The 24252-nt window shown below is 42.6% G+C and overlaps 1 protein-coding gene across 2 annotated transcripts; it reads left to right on the top strand.

Moving 5' to 3' along the window:
- Positions 1 to 1084: 1084 nt before the first annotated feature.
- SLC22A3 (solute carrier family 22 member 3) lies at positions 1085 to 23575 on the top strand. Of its 2 annotated transcripts, XM_031612627.2 has the most exons (11): positions 1087 to 2010; positions 8817 to 8920; positions 10865 to 11019; positions 12201 to 12366; positions 12997 to 13114; positions 17737 to 17834; positions 17973 to 18187; positions 21037 to 21145; positions 21353 to 21465; positions 22502 to 22601; positions 23331 to 23575. In XM_031612627.2, the coding sequence occupies exons 1-11, from the start codon at positions 1597 to 1599 to the stop codon at positions 23386 to 23388; spliced, it is 1650 nt and encodes a 549-aa protein (XP_031468487.1). In that variant the 5' UTR covers positions 1087 to 1596; the 3' UTR covers positions 23389 to 23575. The 2 variants fall into 2 exon arrangements, with proteins under 2 accessions (XP_089991670.1, XP_031468487.1); XM_090135544.1 differs by lacking the exon at positions 21353 to 21465 and having other exon boundaries at positions 1085 to 2010.
- Positions 23576 to 24252: the final 677 nt, after the last annotated feature.

The following is a 24252-nucleotide window of genomic DNA, read 5'->3' as shown; positions in this document are numbered from 1 at the left end:
TGCTGACCAGGGATATATTGTTATATGGCTTACAGGAGACCACTCATGCTTCAGAAGTGAGCTAGTACTCAACATGAAAGTCACATTTCTTACTAGAGAAAAGCCTGAGAAGGATGCAATGTTTCACACACACTCGAGCAGAGCCATGAGAGCACTGCACATCAGTGCACTGTGAGAGCCTGCATCAAGCTCTGTCCCTGTTGGTTTAACTTAGAGATGGTCCTTCAGAGAAATTTCCCTGGTCATGGGGAGCTGTCAGAATCTGCCATATGACCTTTGGCACCCCAGTGTGATCAACGCTTGCTCAGCACAGTTGGGATAAAACAGCTTCTTGTGTTCAAAGCCAGCCATCAGACTCTGCCCTTCTTCCTTAGGCACAGACCTGGACACAAAGGTCACCTCTACGCTTGATTATTACAAAACAATTTAACTGGCAGACAAGTGAAATTCCCTGAAAAGCATCTCCTGTTACAAGTACAGTAGCTCTTCTACCTTCAGCACACATCTTTGCCAAGCCCTGGTCCAGTACAGCCCTGGTCTTCACATCTGTTATAAAACTCATGTCAGATAGACTGTATAGTAATCAAAGCCTTCCTTTGTTTGCAACTAAGTATTTTAGAAATTGCAGTTCTACCGAAAACCATAGAGATCCATGGTCAAAGCTGTAAGTGACAGTAGATAAAGGATTGCTGGAGATATGCTTCAAAGGTGCTGGCTCTGTGCTCCCTCCTGCAAAGGGAGAGTGGGGCTGTAGAACAAAGTGCAGAATGTGTGTTGTTGCCTCTGATCTGACTGATGGAGTTCTGCATGAGATGTGCCCATGTTCCCACAAAATGAAGCTCAGCTCCGACTCTCCCTTCCCTTCTTCTCACACTCAAAAATCCAGCAGAATAGAAAAGTGAATCAATTTGTTTTCCATTCATTTTTGAGAGGCAGAAAGGGAAACTGGTCATTTTGTATTTTACTTATGGGAAGATTTTGTGAAAATAAAATGAACAAGGATATGTAAAAGGCTTTTATAAATAGATGGAGCCAACTTTAAAAAAATCCTGGATTTTGGACTGGCCCAGTTAGAGAGCCTTGTTTTAATTGTGCTGTGGAAAGGAAAGACTTGCAAATTAAATCTGCACAAGTCATGAAGTAGCACTCTGGACAAATAATAAACCACTACTGCAGTACTTCTGTTTGCTGAAGAAAGACTTCATAGTTCTCTCTGAGGCAACTTTCTCTCCTGCTGAGTGGCTGCATCACTCACTGCTGCATTCTGCAACAGCTTCTGCTCTTTCCAGTTAACTCTCTGCTTTGCCCTTGCACCTACATATTTACATCGGCATTAGTGCCTCACTCACCCCTAAGGAGTTAACTGCTTTTATTACACGATCTGCTTGGCATTCAGGATGAATAGGAAACGGCTCGCCCCTCCTCTCCGACAACATTTTCGTGCTCTTTAAATCTCTGTGCCCCGGGCTGCCTGCAGCCTGGCACACTGCATGTCGCCGGAGGGTCATGCACGGGGACACCCGTGGGACATGAGCACAGAGCTGCTGCAAAGCGTAAGCCCTGCGGGCACACTGAGAGGGCACGCTGCCTCGCACCATGCCCTCGTTCGATGAGGTGTTGAAGGAAGCCGGGGAATTTGGAAGATTTCAGAAAAGGGTCTTTTTCCTCCTTTGTCAGACAGGCATCACTTTTTCATTCCTATTTGCCAGCGTGGTTTTCCTCGGGCAGGTGCCGGACAACTATTGGTGCCGGATACCTGGGGCGGCTGATTTAAGTGAAAAGTGCGGCTGGACGCTGGAAGAGGAGCGAAACTTTACAGTGCTGCCCCTGCTGCTGGTGAATGGCTCCTCCGGTGGGCGCTGCGAGCGGCTGGATGTGACCTGGGATGCGGCTGCCGGCTGTGCCAGCCCCCTCACCCACCGCCTCGATGGCAGAGTGGGCAGCCCATCACTTGCCCCCTGCCAGGACTCCTGGGTGTACCAACAGCCCCACGCCTCCATTGTCAGCGAGGTAAGGAAAGGCTCTGTCCCCGCCTCAGCGCTTCCCTCTTGGTGTGGGGTTGCAATAGGAGGACCTAAGGATGAGTCATTTCTTCAGGTGCTGATTCTTCTGACTGGCTTGGCTTTGGTCCCACGAGCAGATCAGGACAAAGAGTGAGATCAGGTGTCAGTGTCAGACTTCCAGGGAAAGGTGAGCTGAGCTGGATGGTGCCTCCTCTTACTGCCCTCATTGCTCTGTTGCTGGAGGGATTTGACGTTAAAACAAAGTGATGCCCTTGTGGCTGGGGTGCTGGTGACCAGCTTGGACCAGCAGCATGTGTCCTCCATGTCTCCAGTGATGAATGCTGAGCTCTGCAGGTAGCAGTGAAAACTGGCAGCTGGCTCCCTCCTGAAATCCAATGGGAATCAGCTGAGACTGTTGTGTACTAAACTACTAAATACTACTAAAATACTAAAGAAAAAGCAATACATCCATGCTCAAAGCTATCATGCAGCTTCTCTTGAAATGTCGGAGTGCCACCAAGTACCTGTTACTGCTGCTGGTAAGCACCTGTAGGTGCGGTGACATTTGTGAGGCTGTGAAAAGCCACGTGCAATGCTGCCCTAGAAAATCCTCTGTGCAGTCTGTAATAGTGAAGTAAGTGTATAGTAGACCTCTTCAACTGTGTCACCAATGCAGAGATGAAAAATTACTACTGTGCTTCAGGAAGCTGAGCAAGAAATAATCAAGGTGCAGTGCAAAACGTGGCAACATAGGTGCTGGCTGTAGCTCCTGCTTGACTCACCAGCTTTGACTTTGCTGGAGCTGTGCCCCTGAATTGCAGAGTAAACTACAGCAGGTGAAGCCTTGAGCAGACATGAGGCAGAAAGTGATGCCCACCCCAACCTCTCAACTTGCCACTCTCCCTATCCAGCTGAGACACTGCTGCTCACAGTTCTCAGGGTCTTCAGAGCAGAGCTTTGTGCCCTGATCTCTGGTTTTTGTGTGCCAGCACCAAAATTAGGCAGCAAGTGACAGGTGGGAGCTGGTATCCAAATCTGGTCTTGGCTGATGGTAATGGTGACAGGAAGGTGAATGCTGCTGGGCTGTGGCAGGGAGGCTGTGCTGCTGGTGTGAGGCATGCTGCCAGTGTCAGGACAAGTGTAGATCCTGGTGCAAACCTAGGAAGCCATGCTAACCAGCCACCTGGTAGCTTTAAAAAAAAAAAAAAAAAAAGGAGATTCCTTTACTTTTTCATTTTTCTCCCTTTAGCTTTGCTGTGGCATGTTAGTTGTGCCAACAGAACTGTGTTCAGAAGCTGTTTATGGCTTTAACCCTTTTGATTTTCCGGATGCATTGAAACACTGGGCATGGCTTAGAGAAAATGAAACCAATGTTTGTGCTGCCACCGTAAATGGGAGCAAAAGGTTGAATGTTCACTGGCAAACCCTGTGCACAGCTGCCTTTGTCCTGGGGCACCTGCCAGGGCTGTGTAGAGTAGGAGGGATGTGAGTTGTTTGGGGAAGCAGATCCAGTGTGCCAAGAGAACACATTGAGAAAACCAGAAAGAAAGAGCTTATGAGTAGCAGAGGGCAGAAGTGCGTGTCCCTGCACAGGGACATTGGGTTACACTAGCAGTGTCACTGCAGCTCCAGGGTGGTGGGACACCTCAGTGCTTGGGCTCTTCACAGTTTTGCAACATTTGCTGGACGACTCACAGCCCATGAGGCTCAGTTTCTTCATGTAGTAAGGAAACCTGTGACATGCACATCCTGGCTCAGCTGCTTTGAGATCAGCTATTAAAGGATCTTGATTTGAGATGATTTAAGTCCCAGTTTTAATTTAGTCTCCTTTTACTCATCTGAGGTGCTAACAAATAATGACTGAATTTAAGTAGATCTCTAATCTGCTTAACCAGATCAATGAACACCTTCTTCTTTTCTCATGCATCTGCTATTATGTATGTGCAGAAATGTTTTTGTTTCTTTCAATTACCTTAGGAATTCTGGCACCTTATCTGCTCCTTATGTCTGCTGAGGAACAGAGCAGGGCTTTTGTCCTTCCACATTTAGGAAGAGCAAAATCTATTCAGAAATCATCACAGGAGTAGTGCTTAGCAAAGCCTGTCGGTATGGCCTAGTGACAGGTGAGAAAGCAATGCTAAGGGCTTTCTTTTAAAATTGTCTGATGTCCACAGGCCCTGAGAGGTGATCCACCCAGATCATGGTGGAGTCATCCACTGGCACTGCGGTGCTTGAAGTAGACTTAAGCAAAGTGCACCTGGGATGATTTAAAGGTTTTGAGATACCAGCAAAGGCCTCACAATGTGCGAAACTTGGCTAAGATCTCTCTAATGTGGTAGTGTCTTTGATGATGGGTCTGAATAGATGTCTGAGCCAAGTTTAGTCTTCTCCCATTCAACTTGATGAAGTCTTGTGCAACTCCATGTAAAAATGGGAGGCATAACTGTGTGCATCATGTCATGGATTTGGCTGGCATAGCCATAATTTTCTTCATAGAGGTTGGAATGATGCTGTGTTTTGGATTTCTGATGAAAATAGTGATAATAATACACCAAATAATACACGTTTTAGTTGTTACTGAGCAGAGTTACACAGAGCCAAAGACTCTTGTTTCTTGTGCTGCCCTGCCAGCAAGAAGCTGAGAGTACACCAAAAGCTGGGAGGAGACGCAGCCAGATCTGGTGACCCAGGCTAACCAGAGAGATATCCTATGCTCAACAGTAAAAGGTAAAGAAGGGGGATGTTTGGAGTGACTGGCATTTGTCTTACAGCTGCTACCTATGATGAGTACCTATGATGAAAGAGTAATGGTTTGCAAAGTACTAAGTATTTTATGCAGGCATTTTTGGTGATGATGACTCCTTCGGGCATGCTCATGAATTACAGTCATATCTGAGCTTGGGTTGCCTGTCAAGGTGCATGAAAGCATGAGGAAAGTCTGGGTGCTCATCAGCAGCTACATCACAGCTGGTATATTTTGGGCTTATTAGCAGCCTGTGTTGGCAAAAGTTAAGGGACTGATTCCAATCTGTCTTGCCTGCAGCAAGTCTCCATGACACAGATGATGTCATTTTAGGACCTGGCAGCAATTTCTAGTCAAAGTGTGAGGTTTGAGGTGGACAAATGATAATACAGATGTATCCTGTTGCACCTGCTGTGAATAAATCTTCTTACTCCTCTGCTTGCCTCAGAAAATAAGTTAGCCAACATTTGCAGAACCTGCAAGTAGGACAGTAATGTTTGTTTCAGCTTCTGCAGTCTCTTAGCTTAGGGGATAATGCAGCAGTCCAGCTCTGGCTGGAGATAGCACAGCTGGACTTTTTGCTCTCCTCTGAAACAAGAAACAACACCCTTGAAGCACTGATCTAGTGTGATCTTTGTTGCTGGCACAACAGTACAGTGTCTTATTTCCACCATCACTATGGGATTAATATTAAGCAGTGAAGAGAAGGTGGAAAAAGGCAGACATGAGCTCATAGAGAAGTGATAGCTAAATTTCCTACAAAACTCTCCACTTTCCCTTTGTGTGAGGGGCTGGAGCTGTTCCTTGCAGTTACATCAGTGGGGCTGTGTTTCTGTTGACTCAATTGAGCTAGCCGATACTGGCTGAGGGTTTGGGCCTTGGTTTGTCATATTGTTTTTTGGACAGATGCTGTTTCTTAAGAGACTATATGTTTCTCTGGCAGCAGAGTAAAGGCTGGCTCCATTTGTCTTGTTAAGTGCTCAGCTTGAAATAAGACATGGAAAATGACTGTGTCCTTTAGCACTCTTTCAGAATCTTTTACAAAAAGATTATTTCTCCCATTTCTCTGTGTGTGTTTGCAGGGGCTTTCATTTTGTTAAATACGTGTTAAAGATAGCACTTTGGCTGTCCAGAGAATGAGAGAAGAACTGCCCAGCAAGAAATAAACAACTCCAGTTTTCCTTTTGCAATAAGCATTGTCTTAAACTCTTTGTTGCTGTTTGGCCATTTGTATGAATGCCATGTAACACACGTGTATAGGTTTTAACCACATGGTTGAAACTGGGGTGATGGATCACTGTAGGTCTCTTTCATCAAATGATGGGTGAACCTCCTCACTGGAACTTAATCGTGACACGTAAAAAGTACTTCCAAACTCCTACACAAAAGTGCAATGCTTTGAGGAGCTTTTAATGAAATGTCATTTGAAGCAATGCATCTCTGCAGGGAGAGGTGTGCTGAAACATTTTGGGACTTAGTGCATAAAGCCTCTTTGTATGGGAGATGCTGAGTCATAGCCTGAACCACTGATTGAGCACCTGGGGAAAGGATCCGGTCACCCCCTGGGAGCACAGGTGAAGGCAATTCAGCTGTGTGACTGCAAGGGGTGAAGACTGGCAGCACCTCTCTTAGACCTCATTTAAGGGCTGACTGCTAATGGGGAAGGTGTTTTTTCTGGAGATCTTTTCTTGGTGAAGCTTTCCCTTCCAAACCTGAAATCTTCTGATACAGGTGAGCAATCTTCATCCTTTATAGCAATTTTCTGTTGTGCTGGTCCTTCTGTCATTGCACCTCTGTTGTAACACCTTTCCTATTTTATTGATCTGTCCAATTGCTGCATCTCTGAAGTACAAGGAATTGCAAGTCTGCTGTTAGACTTCATGTCCAGAGGAAATGGAAAAAGCTTGTCTCTTGCCAAAGCTATGACGAAATAAGAGGTTGCCACAAATTAAGTTTTTTGATTGTGAGTCAAGTATGAGTGTTTACTCTGTTCTCATCTCAGCCAGTTCCCACTCCTTTTACAAGAACTTATTCTCTGATGAACTATAGAGGTCCAGTGCAAAACCTCTTCCTTATCACAAAATTATCTAGCCAAGGTAGTTTGCTGCTGCTTTGGAGATCAGCAAAGAAGTGTACCAGCATTGCTCCTTCAGTTACACCAAGGGCTGATTCTGGCTTGGAATTTCATGTTAACATTCAAGCTTCTAGTGTCTGGGAAGATCATTACTTCTAAGTCTTCTAAGCAGGACTGTCCATCTGCCTGTATTGCTAGGCCATCAGGGTAGGAGGGACTGATTTCCCCCACTCTAAGGATACTATAGAAGGGGATGTCCTGAAGAAGATGGTTCCTATTGCCTGTCTCACCCTCAAATGCCAAATGAGAACTGGATGCAGCCCTGCTCACTCTGATGTCTCCTTTGGGAAGGAGATGACTGAAACAAGAGTGAGGGGGTCACCTCACTAGCACGTCATCATCTCAGACTCCTTGCTGAGCTACCTGTGCTTGGTCAAGGGCAGGAGGCAGGGAGCCCCAAAGGACAGCATCCTGGCTCTTATCTATGGACACCTCTCCTGGGATGGGTTGAATCAGCTCTGGCAGTGCCCTGATGACTGATTCAGACAGCCAGCTTGCTACATTGGGGTGAGACAATCTTACTGTAAAGGGTGGGGATTTTGATACCAAATGTCAACAAGGAGGTCATGTTTGCTTTCAGAGAACAGCTCTTCAGCCAGAGCTCCATGCGTGTCAGTAGTTGTACAATTGTAAACAGATTTGAGGTCAATTATTCGCCCCTTCCTGGGAGAACTGGTATGTCAGCTAGAGAACAAGAGTAATACCAATACAGCTTTTGAGTGTAGAAATCTTGGGCTTGGTCTTTGAAATCAACAACTGAATTCAAGGCAGAACTATTTTCTTAATGGATTTTGATGTCTGTGTAAGCATAATTTCATTCTGACATTGCTTGAACAATTTTGTTATTATGTGCATCTTTTAATTTTTTTCTCACACTGATTTTATGGGTGTTTCTGGCAGGGCAGTAATGCTCTCACTTTGTTCCCTATTCTTGTGTTCCCTATTTTCCCTATTCTCTCTTTGGCTATTCTGGATTATAAGGGGAATCCTCTCTCATGACCATCTTCTGAAGGAATAAGAGGACTTTTTGCTCTTTAACTCAGGCAATTCTGTGAAGGGCTCTTAAATCTCATCCTGTATGAACCTCTCTCTGCTAATCTACCAGCCTGATATTTCCTTCCAAGGTCTGAATCAAAAGGGAGTTGAGCTGTTTGTGAGGTGGTAAGTATTCTTAACCCCTCAAGGGAGAGACTATTCACTCTGCAGGCCATGAAGTCAACCTATCTGTTATTCCTGGGCACTGCTGGCAGAGCAGTGTGAGGACTTCTCTGCCTTTCTTGGAGAATGACACATTCAGACTGACTCCACAGACATTCTCTGGAAGAAGAATAAAGTGGCGTGAAGGCTCATGTGAAGTCGTGTTGAGCACAAATGCTGGAGCACAAATGCAGGCTGAAGCTGGCTTTCTGCTTCGAGGTCCTGTGAGAGCAATTGCTGCATTGTACAAAAGCTCAGCTGAGCAGCAGCGTTCAGCTCCAGCCTAAACATATTGCCTATGCCTGAAATGAAGGCTCAGCTGGCCAGATGAATCTTGCCAAAAGACCTGCTGACCAGGTATTGTGGTTTAACCCAGCAGGTGGCTGAACACTACACAGTCCTTTGCTCACTCCCACTCTTCCCTGTGAAATGGGGGAGAAAATTGGGGGGGGAAATGAAGTAGACTCATGGGTTGAGATAAAACTGTTTACTAAGAGAAAAGAAAAAAGGATAATACTTATGACTATATACATATGTGAATGTATATAACGAGTGATGCACCATCAAAACCAACTGATTCCTGCATGTAAGGCTGCAATGTCAAAAACTCCAGCTCCAGTGAGCTCCTTCCTCATCTTCTCACCCTTCTCCTTCCTGCTTATGTTGTTTCTGTACTGCTATGCTCTGGGGATGATGATAATCTATCTAGGGTGTTTACACTTCTCTCTTGTTCCCACAGTATAACCTTGTGTGTGGCCATGCCTGGATGTTGGATCTCTCACAGGCTATCCTCAACCTGGGTTTTCTGGCTGGTGCCTTCACCCTTGGCTATGCAGCAGACAGGTAAAGTGTTAGCACTGCTGTGCTTCTATTTGTTTGGAGATGAAATAAGTTGTAGTGACCTGCAATAAGCACACGTGACCACTTTGGAAGTTTAGTGAACTTCGGGTGAACAACTTCAGTCTGGATTAACCAAACCTTGACTACTTTTTTTGGGGGTAGGATCTTCAGGCAGTGATACTTCCTGATCATACTTGGACTTTAAAACCAAAACATTGGTTTCCAATGTTTTCTGTACACATCTGGACCCAGGAAGGGTAGAAGGACACAGAATGAAAAGGATGTATTTATAAGAGCTTTCTGGGCTAGTGATTACTGGAAAATACGTAAGGGAACCATTGAGGAAAGCAGCTACTTAAGGAGAAGAGGAGTGAGCACAGTAGGGTAACTGTTCACATGCTGGACTTGCATGTAGGCCATCAAGATCATAGCTCTCTCTCTACTGTCTTTAACTGAGCTAGGGCTGGATGAATGTCAAAGAAAAGATGTAGCTGACAACCAGGCTTGGGCAGCAGCCCACTCTAGAGCAGGGAAACCCCACTGTTTCTACCTATTTTTTTCTTAAAGTGGAAGAAGGAGCCTGGCTTCTGCCTTGTGTTAGTAATTACTGATAGTCAACCTATGCTTTGTCTACGAGCACCCCTGTTCACCATTATCAGTTATCAAAGAAAAATAAAGGCAAAACTGAAGTATTTTATGAAGAAATATGCTCTGCCAGTGAAGTGGACAGCAAGCAAAAACAGAATTAACCAGAATGTAAACTCAGAAACCAAATTTTAACCTAGCAAACAAGAGTACTTTTAAGAAAAACCTGATCTTTTCAAGGGATATAGTAGTAAAGAATATAGGAAAGAGGAAGAGATGTCATGGCACTGGCAACTTAGAATGTCTTTGCTCAGTGTTTGGTTGTGCAGTTGTAATACTAATACCTTAAGACTGTATAATGAGAGATATTGCAGCTAATTACTAATACAAGTACCCATGTATTAATCATAATGTAACTACAGAACAACTATGATTGCTATGACTTGATGGAGGTACTGGAGGAATGTGCTGCACCGAAGCCATTAGACTTTTCTTTTTGAAAAAGAAGAACTTAGACTGAGAAGAACTGGCTGAAGTGAAAATAAACTTCCTATCTTGATTATTGTCCCATAGCAATTCTTCTCATGACATATTTTGAGCAAAATGAACAAACGTACTAATCCTTTCTGGTAATATAAATAACTGTATCAGCTTTCAGTTTCTTTTTAAAACCACAGCAGTAACAACACTAGAAATGGAAATTCTTATTGAGTTCCAAGGACATGATTGCTGTTAAAACTATAGGGAAGTTTTATTGTGTTTTTCTTTCGCTTCTTTTCCCTTTTTTCTTCTGGAACTGTGGCTTACCTTCATTAATAATGACACTTTGTTTGCTGGAAAATGAGACTCATGGATAAGCTAGGCAGACTTGAGAACCAAGTGGTCTTAAACCTTTAAAAAAAAAAAAAAAAACTGGAAAAATCAGATAAGGTGATTAAGGAAGAAATGACTTTCTTTCACAGAGCTGGCTTCAATTACAACTAAGAGATTAATCTGTATAAACAGAAGTTCCCCCTCCCCTTCCCCCTCCTCCCCGAACACACACATTTTTCCCTTATTTCAACTAGATCAAAACTACAAACTGTGATTTAAGGGCCATAGTTTAGCTACAATATGATCAGCACTTTTCTAAAATAAAAGAGTATCTGATGAGAACATCACCAGTTGTAAAATTAGTGATTAAATTCAGTGATAACTACCATGGAGAAAAGAGCCCTGTATCCTGAGGGCCAAGACTGCAAAATTTCAGGCAGCTTCCATTTGGAACAAGGCATGTCTCAAAAAGGCACCTTTGAATTTCTCATTCAAATGAGATGGTACACTCTATTGACTGTCATGATTTTTATTTTCTTTTTTCAACAGATATGGCAGAATCCTCATCTACCTGCTCTCCTGCCTTGGGGTTGGGATATGTGGTATTATAGTGGCATTTGCACCGAACTTTACTCTATTTTTGATCTTCCGTTTTCTCCAAGGTGTCTTTGGCAAGGGAACCTGGATGACATGCTACGTGATTGGTGAGAACTGTTATCTTCCTTTTTCTGGCTCAGAAAAGTGAGGGAATGAGGAATGGAGGACAAGGAGTCTGGTTATGCCTGCTCTTGATGATAATTTTTCCTTGAACAAAGGGGATGACAAATAACCCAAGTCCATCCTGTTTAATGCATTTATCTTCAGTGACAAGGTGGATGCATGCAAATTGTAACTTGGTATGATCCTTGCTCTGGGTTCATGTTGGAACTGTGTATCTAGGGAAACAGCCGTTGGTCTGCATGCAAAGCATGCCAGGAACCCTTATAGAAGCTCAACAGAATAGTTTCCTTACCTGACAATGTCTGCTCACTTACTGGTACAAAAGTAGCCTCTGAGAATGTCTGCAAGTGCAAACTTGCTTCAGTACCCAGTATAGATATGAGATGGGTATGAGCAGCAGCATACATACCTATGTGACCTATTGAGATCTCATGGAGAAGAGCAAGGAAGAAATAATGAGTAAGGGCCTTAGTAAGCCTATAGAAAGAGTGATGTCCTTCAGAACTATTCTGATTCTCCTTTCATATGTGTTCACCACACTATTTGTGTGTAGCAGGTCATAGGAAATTCAGAAGCAATGCAGCTTTTCCTGTTGACAGGACTACTGTCTGACAAAGACTTCCACATTTTTCATAAGCAGACACATTCACAAAATAAAAAACTCCAGCAAAGGATTAAAAAAAGACTATGTTTGTTCTAATAAATAAAGCAAACTGTAGACTATATCTTAGCCCTCAGAGAAATCAGTGTGGTGGATCTAAGCTCTCTTCCCTATGGAAGTTTTGTCCATATTGACTGCAAGTGCAGTCCCTACCTGAATGATCATCTGATCTGGAGCATGAGCCAAAATTATGTGAGGGAGAATGCAAACAACTGCTACTAATTGTGATGCAGTCTCAAGACCCTGGTCTATCCCTGTTTAATTTGTTAGTAAATGTGCAGTCAGAGACCTTTGGCTGAAGAATGGTGGATAAGTTAATGGGGTGGTATCACTCATGTTTGGACAAACCTGGTGACAGCTTGTACAGCTAAAGGCAAGGTGCTGGACTAGACAGACAGACTTGAGCTGATACAGTACCATCCTTCTTTATGGTCCGCTGCTGACATTTTTCTTTTGAGCTAGGTTTGTTTCTGTTTTATTTATTTTGGCTTTCTATCTGCTCAGTGACAGAGATTGTTGGTTCTGATCAGCGGATTGTTGGGATTGTGATACAGATATTCTTCACCCTGGGAATTATGATTCTCCCTGGAATTGCCTACTTGATTCCCACCTGGCAAGGGATCCAGCTGGCCATTTCACTGCCCAACTTCCTTTTCCTACTCTACTACTGGTAACACTGCAGTCATTGTTCTTGTTGTTATTATTGCTATTAGAACACCTTGAGACTACCACAATGGCTCAAAATCTCTAATGTGCAAGATGTAAATTAGGAAGGAGATACTAAGCCATATATCCTTCTCCTGCATGTGCCATTTCTTCAAAAGTTTTCTGCCATTGCCATGGCACTTTTAGACTGTGATTAATCTTAACTACAAGTAAGCAAAAACTGAAACACTAATCTATGGTCTTGCTTTGGGCATGGTTTATAAGACTTGTATGAATATAGCTAGAAGCTTGCTGGTCTGTCTGTTCTTGAAAATATGCATGGTTAATGTTGACTTTCAGTAGTACCTTGCTGTTCTACTGACAACCTGTTGGCTTGTTGGTTATTGTACTTGATGTACAATGTGCAGATAAGTTAGATTTCTTACTTTTGAACTTTGCTAAGCATTGACATAGTTTGTTTCCTCCCTTCTTCCCCTCAAAGATGACATACTGTGTGGGAGACTGAGGAGTTTTCCCTTCTAAAGATTGAAAAATCAGTGTATTGGGTATAAAAGCAAGCGAAAGGCAAAGGGCTTGTCTTTACTTAAGATTTTAACAGGCAAAACCCCTGTTAATGGCTTCTCTGTTTTTACAGGGTTGTTCCTGAATCTCCACGTTGGCTTCTGACACGCAAAAAGGGAGAGAAGGCATTAAAAATCATGCAAGACATTGCAAAACACAATGGAAAATATCTCTCGCCACATTACTCTGAGGTACTGTCATCTGTCTGAGCTAGATTTTTTTTTTTTTAAGATTTTTTTAATCTTTTGAAGGTTCAATGTGATCTGTATGGTGGGTAACACTCAAAGCATCACACCCAAACAAGATTTTAGTCCCCATGCTTAGGTTGTTAAGTGCGGGAGTGTTGGAAAGTGCAACTGGCTGGAAAGACAAGGGCTGAAAAAAAGTTCAAAATCAGTGAATGAAGTCTCTCATTTGAAACATGCCTACTTTAAAAACCTGCAGATTACTAGTCTAAACACTAGCTATATGCTAACAGTATTTCAGAAATTTTCTTATTGAAAAGAAACTACTTACAGAAAATGCCCATCTGTGAGCATATAAAAGCATTGGTAATGCCTATGTACATGCCTATGCATTCATTCTTATATGTATGCAAAATTATCCTGTGTGATTTTTAACTAGAGTTTCCCTGAGACTAAGGGCAAAGATGTTAGGATGGTAGTGTTTAGAGAGGTCTAGTTTGTCCTATCCTCTGAGGCAGGGTCATCACAATGTGTGCTTTGTAGTTGGTATCCTGGGTTCTGACAGATTAGTATCTCACAAATTTCCCATTGCTTTCCTTTAGAAAGGAAGGAACTGAGATTTATCTGAGCTTTTTTTTTTTTAAAAAAAAAAAAAAAAAGTGGAAACGCTTCACAAAAATCCTAGAATATTGTTCTGGATGAACCCCAAGCAATAGAGTTCAATACTTTCTTCCTTAAGCACCAGACATCTTTTTCAAATGCACAGGATTTTATTTATCTGCTAAGAAATGTGCTCCATAAATCAGTCACTCAGCTTCAGCTGTTCTTCTAATTCAAGAGCATCCCTGCCATAACTACAGACTTGGCAAGAACCATACAAGAAGTCTGCAAATATGGAAGTACTATAGAAATGCCAGTTGGTTTATACTTATATTCCATTGTATTTCCACTTCATTAAGTGTATGTTAATGACAGCTCAGGCAAATTAATCTTCACACAGCAGGTTTGGTAGAGAAGCTGGGCCCTGACCTATGCTGTGCCTCTTAAGATGTATGTTTCTAGACTAATGATTTTCTAAAGTCAAAACTAGACATGCTATCAGGGATTAGTGTGCTGAAGCACACATTTCCATAGCCAGACACTTTATTCATAAGCAACTTAAGTACCATGTTGTTGCTGTAATTTTTTTGTATGTTATATTGTTCAGGTGAGCAGGAAAAGGGTAATGATTGGGGAGGGGGGAGTGAGGAGTTTGTCAGGGAAAAAGTTATACTTAACTTCTGTGGCCAAGAAATGGAATATACAGAATAAGAATGTATGTTAGTGAAACAATGTGATTGAGGGAGATTTGAGAAGTAATAACTTAGGCCAGCAATTAGTAAGCCAAGTCACCAGTGAAAGCCGAAGCATGAATGTAATATCAGCCAAGATTAGGAAATCACTTTGAGCTGTCCTACAAAGCAGAATGAGCTGTGCTGAACTAGCCTTTGGTATGACAGAAGTGCAGGTTGAAACCAATGAGAGAAGTAAACTGAAAAGGCTAACTAATGAGAAAGAAATGGGTAACTCTGCTCATTGTGCTCACTGGGGCAGATACCCCACTGAGGTTCACCTGTCCTGGTCAGCATTACCCAGTGCTGAGCATGGCCAATGGTAGGAAAAACTTTGCTGCTTCAGCTCTCCCTCTGCATGCAGCTCTTGCATCCTCTTCCCCCCTCCCCTCCTCTCTAGACATCAGCATATTCAAGGCGTCACATCAGAATGCAGATGTCTCTCCTACTTCTTGCTATAAGTCATATTTAATTTCTTTCAGAAGGTTCCACCTCATGACCCTGAGGCACTCATAGCTGCAGCAAATTAACCCAGCTTCAAGCTGAATCTGTTCTTGGGACCTTTTCAATATGCAGTGTGTCCTTTTTGGTGGTGTGCCCAGAGGGGAGAGAGTATCTCCAGGAAGCACATTAGCAGAGGAGTGAGTGCATTTCTCATGTTAACTCACATTGGAGTTCTCAAGCACATTGAAACTCCAGAATTTCAGGTAGAGAAGTGCAGGTGTGGAGAGATGGGGGTGAGAAGCATTCTCTTTCATCATATTTTGGCTAAGATTTTCCTGTCCCTCTACAGCAGTTTCATTGCCTGCATCCCTTGTATAGCTCTGGATGTATCAGCCTTGTGTTTTTACTGGCACACAGAAAACACAGATGACCTTTGTATAAAAACAGATAAACATTTCTTTTTATTGCTCTTTGACTTATAACACTGGCACAGTTCAGCTCTGTACAGAACTCATTAACTTTGTTGTATATTATAAATATTTTTTCCTGGTTGCTTGTAATTATCTTACTATTTATTTTTTGCATGAAAAATAATCAAGTAATTGTTTCATACTTGATCTCTATCCAAAAGGAGAATGAGCTAGTTGAGTAAGAACTGCTTCTTGAGAGAGTCATAGATCAAAATCCTCTCTCCCTTTACACACAGGCATTTGCAGTATATATATTAGCTTACATGTGTGTGTTATACACATGCATGTGTGTTGTCCTGCACAGAGTTAAATATGTGCAGACTTATGTCTGTGCTATGAGTAGCCTTTGAAACTTGTTGCTGAAAAACTGAGATGTAATTTGATGGGACATAAACATGTCATGGAAGTTAATTATAAAACTTCCCGCGGAGTCTTCACATTGTGTATCTTTGGAAACATGGGCTCTTCTCTTTGAATTCCTGGCTGCACTGATGTGAATAGCAAAGCTCTCCATGACTTCAAGGGAGAAGAAGAGTGTTTTCTTCCTGACAAATCATTGACTCTTCAGTGTTTTATTTCTTCATCTATATAGAATGCTCAGTTATGCTTGGGGTTATTATGACTTTCTTGAGACATTAAAATATATGGTAGCAGCCATGCTGAATTTATCTTTCATCCTTTGAAGGACTAAAACCATATTTGCACAAAGGCACAGCTGATGGCTGGCAGCCTGCTCTTATAAATTAGTCATGTCAGCTTTGTAACCATACTATGAGCAAGTCCAAGAGCAGTGCAGAAACCCAGCAACCTCAGCCTGCCTTACAAAATGCTCTGGAATGCAGCAGGAGTGCTGCTTTGAAGAAAACTCAGGGCTCTGGATGCAGAAGAAAAGCAAGAGGGAATAAAAAGGAAGTTGTGGCATTTATCTCTCTATTTAGAAAGTTTTGTGACTCTCAGTTATGAGAAGTCGTGCTTAAATATGGCCATACAAATCTCACTGGAAACATCTGTACTGCTTTGTGGTCTGAACAACAAACAGAAAAACAGCTGTGGGCACAGCCCTGGCTGAGTAGAGGAGATGCTCAGACAATGCTTTGGCCTTTACCTTTTGTCTCTTCACGAATGCACGTGGTCCTATTTAATTCTCTGTCTCATCCTATCTCCCTGCAGGCCAGGGTTGCCTCTCTGGGAGCCACAGCAGCCAGGCTGCCTGAAGTCCCCTTCAAAATGTACAGCAGCTTTAACTCCATGTTTCCCTCAGCTTTTCTGTGAGCTGATGGAAGTTCCAACCATGGCTGCCAGTCCTTAGGCAGATCCATGGTTGGTCTTTGCTTAAAATCACCTGTTTGTTCTTTTCCTCACTTGCAAAAAGAACATAAGAATCAAAGGTCTACCTGTTGGCTCTGACACCAGCATGTGTCTTAATGTTATGTCTCTGTAAAAATCAATAGTGAATGCTTAGGGAACAAAATAAGGGCAATGTCTTGGGCAGAGGAGCCTGATCTTTCCCCTGATATGTTCCTCAACCTCTGGTCCCTGGCAGGCTTGGAAAACCCCTGGCCTGATTCTCCTTCTGATTTGCTATATTTAAAAACTGGTGTCCAAGTCCATCTCTGTGGATGTGCTTAATCCCTTTTTGTCCCTGCTAGTGTTCTGGCTCCACAAAACCCCAAGGCAACGAGCTCCAAAGTATAATCATAATATAATCAACCAGCCCTTTTCTGCTATTGTTAAACCTCCTAGCTAATTACTTCATCATCTGCCTCATTATAATTGTGCTAGAGGAAGTGTGAGCAGACTTATTAACCTCTGAGGCACATGAGAATCATTAATCCATACTTTACAGGATTTTTAGTTGTTTCAGGATAAAAGCCTTGCTCAGCATAGTGCTTTGTACTTGAAGTGCCTCTGAATTTCACCAGTTATGTTTTGCAACCCCTTCACAGATCTGCTTTTTCTCACACTTCCTGCTGCCTATCTGTGTCACCTGTGGCCATCCCACAACTCATTGCTTTGCTTGTCCTGTGGTGTTCTCTGTTCGGAATGACCATCATGTGTACAAACCTATTTGTTGTCTTTCAAGGAGTTCCAAGTCACCTCTTTCAGTTTGCTATGAGGAAACCATTTTTCCACACTCAAGTCAAGATTTGGAATTTTTTTTTTTTCCAATTTTTGTTCTGTTATTGCTAAGGAAAACCAGCAGCTGAATTCAGTTATAAGCTATTTCTAATAACTACATACTGCTCTGGAGTGCTAGAAGCAGCAAACCAGGCTGTCAGTGTGTTTGCTCACTTAACTGAAATACTGCTGAGTGCTGCATTTACTTAGATACTGTGCTGTCAGATGTCTGACAGCTGATTCTGCTGCTTGCCTTTCTCCTCAGATCACTGTTAGCAACGTGGAGGTCACCAATCCCTCTTTCCTAGACCTGGTGAGAACTCCTCAGATGAGGAGGAACACACTCATCCTGATGTATGCCTGGTAAGTGGCTGTAATCAGTGCTGCTTGTTACACGGGTGGGGCATTATCAAGAATTATCCTCTGCTGACTTCTAGGGTCTTTCCAGCCATTTGCAGTCATTTGTTTGCCTCTCAGAACTATTTTGTCTTTGGTGTTTAGGTTCACAAGTGCCCTGATCTACCAAGGGCTTGTCATGCGCCTAGGAATTGTTGGAGGAAACCTCTACCTGGACTTCTTCATCTCAGGAGCTGTTGAGTTGCCTGCTGCTCTCCTAATTTTAATCACAATTGATCGCATTGGCCGGCGCCTTCCTTTCGCAATAAGCAACATCGTGGCAGGAATTGCATGCCTTATTACTGCCTTCTTGCCAGAAGGTAATTTCCAATTCTTCCCTATGTTGGCCAATTTAGGTCAGTGGCTTTTCTCTCTGATACCCCTTAAACATGGGTGTGTAGACAAAAGTAAAAGGTGTCTAGTGATGCAGGCAGAACTAAGAGTCATGAAACAACAATTTATTTGCTCGTAGGCTGTCCTGGGATATGTCATGGTTATATCTTTAATAAGCAGTGAACAACAGATGGGTGTGATCTTGAAAAATATGTATAAAGGCCCTGTACAATTTTGAAGGCACATACAAGGGAAGAACACACAAACAGGAAGGGAAAATGCATTCATTGACTTGGAAGACTCTTGATGGAAGCAATCAGTGGTCTATCTAAGACACTGTTTGGGGTCCCCTCATTACAAAATAAGACTATACCTGGGAAAATATTATGGCCCTCTTGATCTTCCTCTGGTGTCAGGGCTGTCCTGGTATTCGCAGACTGTTCCAGTGGCTCAATGGTACCAGGTTACTGTATGCTCTGTCCACCCTCATTCATGCTCTCCCTTCCATCCTCATCCAAGGAAGTAGGGGATGTGGCACACAGTAGGAGTCTGGGCAATGCTGAGAGGGTAGAGGAATGGTATGGGTTTCAATTAAGTAATTCAAGGGCATGTAAAGGGTCTGATATCACTTGAAAGCTTCCCAGCACTCCTTTGTTTTCTTTAAATTGTTTTCCCTCCTGTATAACTGTTATATTGTACCTTCAAGTGCATATCTACAGAGGGACATTTGGAGATGCTGTGTACTGAGTGTTACCACGTCAGCGTGCTTTGCCTCAGAACAGCAAGGAACCAAACAGGCATTATAGAGGCTCATTCTTCCCAGAGATGTTCCTGTCAGAACAAGCGGCAGTTTCTGTTAACCAAGAGATTTTAGTCACAGACTTTATCAAGGGACAATAGTTTTGCTTCAGAAGAGCCATGAGGAACCATTTCATGGGTGTGATGTATTGAAGTAAGCAGGCAGATTTGCAGTGAGTGCAAAATGAAATCCTTCAGAGAGGACTGCTTGTTCATCTCCCACTCAGTTAAGCTCCCTGCAAAGCGATTCCTCCAAAAGTACTTATTACTGCGTGTTTGAGGACCACTGAAGTCTTTGAATGCTGGGTCTGCTCTCCTGAAGGATTTTGTCTACCATGACTCAGGTTTCTGCTGCTGGGATCCCCTGTGTATAGCCAACATGCTGTGCTTGGCTGCTGGCCAGTTCTCTGCTGTGGAGCGCTGCCATTAGGGCACAGAGGGCCCAGTCCTGGGGGCTGAGGTACTCACAGATAGGACATCTGAGGTCCCAGTACTGCTTCAAGTAAAATGTTTGCACAGATGGAAGAAGCTGCACTAGCAGTTTGTGAGAGCCTGGTCATGTTGGAGTAGTCACACAGGTCAGGAACCCTGGCTCAGGGAGGAGCTACACTCCTCCCCAGGAGTCCTATGGACTGAAGGGGAACCAGGCTGAGAATGTGGGTTTGTTTTGTTCTTTCCAAGCTTTGCTTTTCTGGCAAGTGTTTGAAAACAGAGCTTTTCAGGGCAAAGGCAGTTTCACAACATAAGATTAAATTTGTTGGGTGTCTTGTTTGATTATTTTGGAATGGAAAAACCTGCAAGCATCCATTTTCTGGTTCTGACAGAACTGAAGTGTTTTCTTGTTTCTCCTATTGGAGTTCTGGCAGAGATTGTGTTTTCTCAGAGCCCTCTCCAAAAGCAGAACTCCCCTTCATGCCAGGTTCAGGGTTACTGTTTTACTATCCTCCCAGTCTGCTCAGTCATGGTGTGTCCACACAGGAGACCATCCTCCTACAAGGACATTGAGGTGCTCCACATTATGTTCTAGGTGGCTCTCCATCAGAGGCTGTTGGCTTTCCAGATGGAGCTGGAGGACTGCTGAGGGGTTTCACATGAGTCAGGATGGCTTTGCCCTGCGGTGTGGATGTGGCCCTTTGTACCTGGCTCCCTGTTAAGAGGCAGTGGCCAGAGCCTGAGCAGACATAGCCAGCTTGAGTGGCTTGGGGCTACCTGTGCCAGATACAGTGCCAAGTGCCAGAGCAGGAGGATGCCTGAGAGCATCAGTATTAGGAGTGTATCCAATGTGCAATGGATAAAAAAATTATGAATTGTAGTTAGCCTACTCTAAGGAGAATGTTATGCTCTCCTGATTTAATTAGTTGGAAATTATTTGTTTCCTCACAGCAGCATCTCATAATGCTGGAAAGCAATGAATGCCAATATAGACTGATATCTGCAGCAGTTTGACTTTCTGTCTGGCACGTACTGATTCAGCGTTGCTGTGTAGCAGCTTTTCTTGACAGGGCTTGGAGCTTTTAGGAGCATGAGAATAGAAATAGCATGTCTGAGTGAGACCTGAGGCCCACCTAACTCCTGACAAGGAATAACTTGGGCAGACAGGCAGTGAGGATGCGTTCTCCTCCTACCTATCACACAGTCATGACTTATCACCAAAATGTTAGAGGCTGATTTGGTCAGGGTAGGAACAGCTTTCCAAAATGCTTTTTTCTTGTTAATCCCCAGCTGTGTTGTTAGCTCTACAGTCCCTTTTTCAAGCTTGGTAAGCTGCCGTTGTCAGTGATTTCATATGGCAGGAGTTTTTCTGACTGTGAGGAAGAATAGGAGCATTGCCAATGACTACTAGTGAACTCAGAGCACCCAGAAGCAGCTGTAGCAGCCAGAGACTGCTCAGTAGATCCCACCTCAGCCTAATTGGGAAAATCCTTTGCTGTGCTGCAGTCAGTGCGCATATCAAGATGAAATCCCTGCAAGAGCTGCTGACAGCATTCTGCTGATGCAGTAAAGTCCCCCTTACCAGGGTTTCTTTCTGAATGGACAGATATTCCATGGTTCAAAACCACAGTGGCCACACTGGGAAGGCTGGGCATCACAATTGCTTTTGAAATCGTGTACCTTGTGAACTCTGAGTTGTACCCGACAACGTTGAGGTAAGGCAAAACTTTTTTGCTCTGCTTTTCACCATTCCCTATTTCACTGATTTTTAGTACAGCTCATTCTCATCCAGAGTTTCCTAACTGAATAGCCATGCTTCAAGGTAGATGGCATATACTGATGAGATAATTTTGGAGTTAATTATATTGGCTCATCTGCTTGCTAGCACCTGTTAAATATCTGGCATTGCTTTTCTTTTGCAGAAACTTTGGTGTTTCTCTGTGCTCAAGTTTGTGTGACCTAGGTGGGATCATAGCCCCATTTCTGCTTTTCCGATTAGCAGCCATTTGGTTGGAGCTACCTCTGATTATTTTCAGTAAGAATTGATTTTAAATAGACTTTTGGTTGATATATTCTCCTAGCAGAGCTTTTCGCTTAGAGCACTAGTGTAGTGTGTGGCCTCATTTCCCCTCAGACCCGCCCCTCTCAACCATCATGCCTAGCGCAAGAGGCTGAACAGCAAATAGTTGAGATCTGGATGGTTTCACAGCATGCTGTGCAAGATCTCAGGCCCTCTTTGGTATCTGTGTTGAAGGATGAAGCTATGGGAAGTATTTCGAGACTAAAAAACCCTGCAGCTAAGTTGTGTAATGGTAAAGGAGTAAACTTAATCTCTGGACAGTAGCAATTGACGTCCTTTAACAATTTTTATATTGATATACACAGTTATGACTGTGGATGTTGTATTAGCCATAACTTCTTTTGCCTGTAAAAAAAAAAAAAACAAAAAAAAAAAAACAAACTCTTTTTCTCAGTTTAATTTGAAAAAATAAACCCTGCAGAGTAAATGTGCAGAAAATAAAATATATATATATTTTTTCCAACAAGGAGGCTGGAACTAAACCAGCCTTACAAGTGATACGTGTGGCTGGGAAAAAAAAGGAAAAGGTGTAGGATAAAGTAAGAAGAGAAATTGATGCTAATGACAAATTTTAGCTTGGAAACATAAATGGAAAGACAAAAGCTATTTTTAAAAAATCTTATTAATTTAAGAATAGAAGCTTATAGAAGTACTGTGGTTACATTATCTAATGCTGAAATACTTATGCTGCTGAAGGATATATAAGATTTGACCTCTAAGATCTCTTGTTTTGGGCAATTCGGGCTCAAATGAAGTTATATCCCTCTTTTTTTTTTTCCCTCTCTGTTTTTCGTTTGTTTTTGTAACAGATGCTCGTTAAATTCACATGAAGATACTCAATAAGAGTAGGACTAATTAGAAATACCTGTTGTACTTTAAAAATATCCCTTTAACCTTAGTCTGAGTAAGTTTTCCTTATCTGATGAACCCCAAATATAAAAAAGTAACACTTTTAAAAATTGTTTTTGTTTTTCTTCCATGCCCATTTTAGGTATTCTTGCAGTTGTCTGTGGGATCCTAGTATTACTTTTACCAGAGACAAAGGGAATCTCTTTACCCGAGACAGTGGAGGATGTAGAGCAACTTTCAGGGTATGCTATGTATTTTCTAACTTTTACCTGACTGAGGTTTCCTGAGGATATTCTTCTCCAACCGTGTTGATCACCATAAATTACAGATGTTTTTTGAGCATCCATGTAAATTCCCTAGTCATGTTGATAGTATGAGCAGGTAATTTTTCCTAAATAGAAGTGTAACTTTCCAGTACCACTAATGTGGGTTGTTAAACAAATCACCACCACCAAAAACCATTGGGAGGTAATCTATATTTTTCTCATAAAATTTCCCTGTGAACTTCTGGAGGCAGAAAATTATAGTGTACAAGAGATAGACTGCAAAGAATATCCTGCAGTTCTCTCTGGTCAAGAAAACCAGCCATTGCCTCAATTAAAGCGTGCTGTGAGGAAGAGCCCTTGATAATGTGAGCTTATCCATAGCTTGTGAAAGCTTCCATAGCTTCCACTGAATGGATTTATAACTGAAGACATATAGGCACAGCTTCCCCATTCCTAGCACGTGACAAACTAGACTCTTCAATGCACTATGGGCACACAGGGAAAATTTACACCTTGGCTTGCCTGGCAAAAAATTTCTTAATGAGCTAGTGACATAGACTACTGTTTCATACAGTGGGTTTGGATCTTGCGTCAACATTTTACCACTTCCATACACAACCAAAAAAAAACAATCGAATGTCATTACTATGGTTTGAACTACAACTCTTTTTTTCTTTCTCATTTATGCCTTCTTTTTTTCTTCAGTCACTATGGTAAATGTGGGAAGAAAAAGAAACATCAGAACACCAATTCCTATATTTGATCTCTAAAGGATGATGTTGAGCAAAGGACTGTGATCCCATATGGGGAATTTCTTCTTCACTTGACACCACTTTGAAGTTTGCTCCAGAGTATGGATTAAATCCAGGTTCTTCTTCTGAGTATAAGAACATTCAGAAAAAGTGGTGTATTCTTCTGTAAATATGAAATAAATTCATTTTTTCTAAGTGTGTTGTTTCCAGGAAGGAAGTACTCTTTGATTTTGATAGAGAGCAGATCAGCTTAATTGCACTATCCAGCTCAATGAGCTTTTATTTATTTCTTTATACATTTGAGATGTTTATTGGATGACTTTGGAGAGGAAAAGATGAATATGTGAGCCTTTGCCCTTGGACCATCTGGACAAACAGAAGTGATTTCTCATGAGGGAGAGTGCTAATCAGGACAGCCCTTTTTGGATCAGAAATGATGAGACTGGGAATCCATCACCCTGGGCTGCTCCTCTTACCCAGCAACACTGCAGCAAAAGCTCTGTCCATTGAAGGTCTTTCTCAAATGTGGTAGCACTCCTCTTCTGTTACGTAGCTGTCACTTCTTACTCAGGGTGTTAGCTCTGCAGGTCAGATCATCCCACTGCCCATTGGTGCCTCCCCCCCATTCTTCTGGTCTTGTGTCCAAGACATGCTGATTTTTTCCATTCTAAAATATACTGTCCATTTCTGCAAGCCAAATCATCTCACCCTGACCTGGACCTACGTGACTTCCAAGTCCCTTCTTCCCTTCATTGTAACTTGTCATCTTTTTGGTTGAGGGTAAGTTATTTGGGATACTGACATGGATGTTAAGCTGTCTTGGGAAGATGAGCAAGAATAAGACAAGAGTTTTGTTTACAGAGGGAAGTATTAAC

Source organism: Phasianus colchicus, chromosome 2 (genome assembly GCF_987193195.1).
Source record: "Phasianus colchicus chromosome 2, bPhaCol1.hap1.1, whole genome shotgun sequence".
Classification (NCBI taxonomy): domain Eukaryota; kingdom Metazoa; phylum Chordata; class Aves; order Galliformes; family Phasianidae; genus Phasianus; species Phasianus colchicus.
This window is presented reverse-complemented; position numbering and strand designations above follow the sequence as displayed.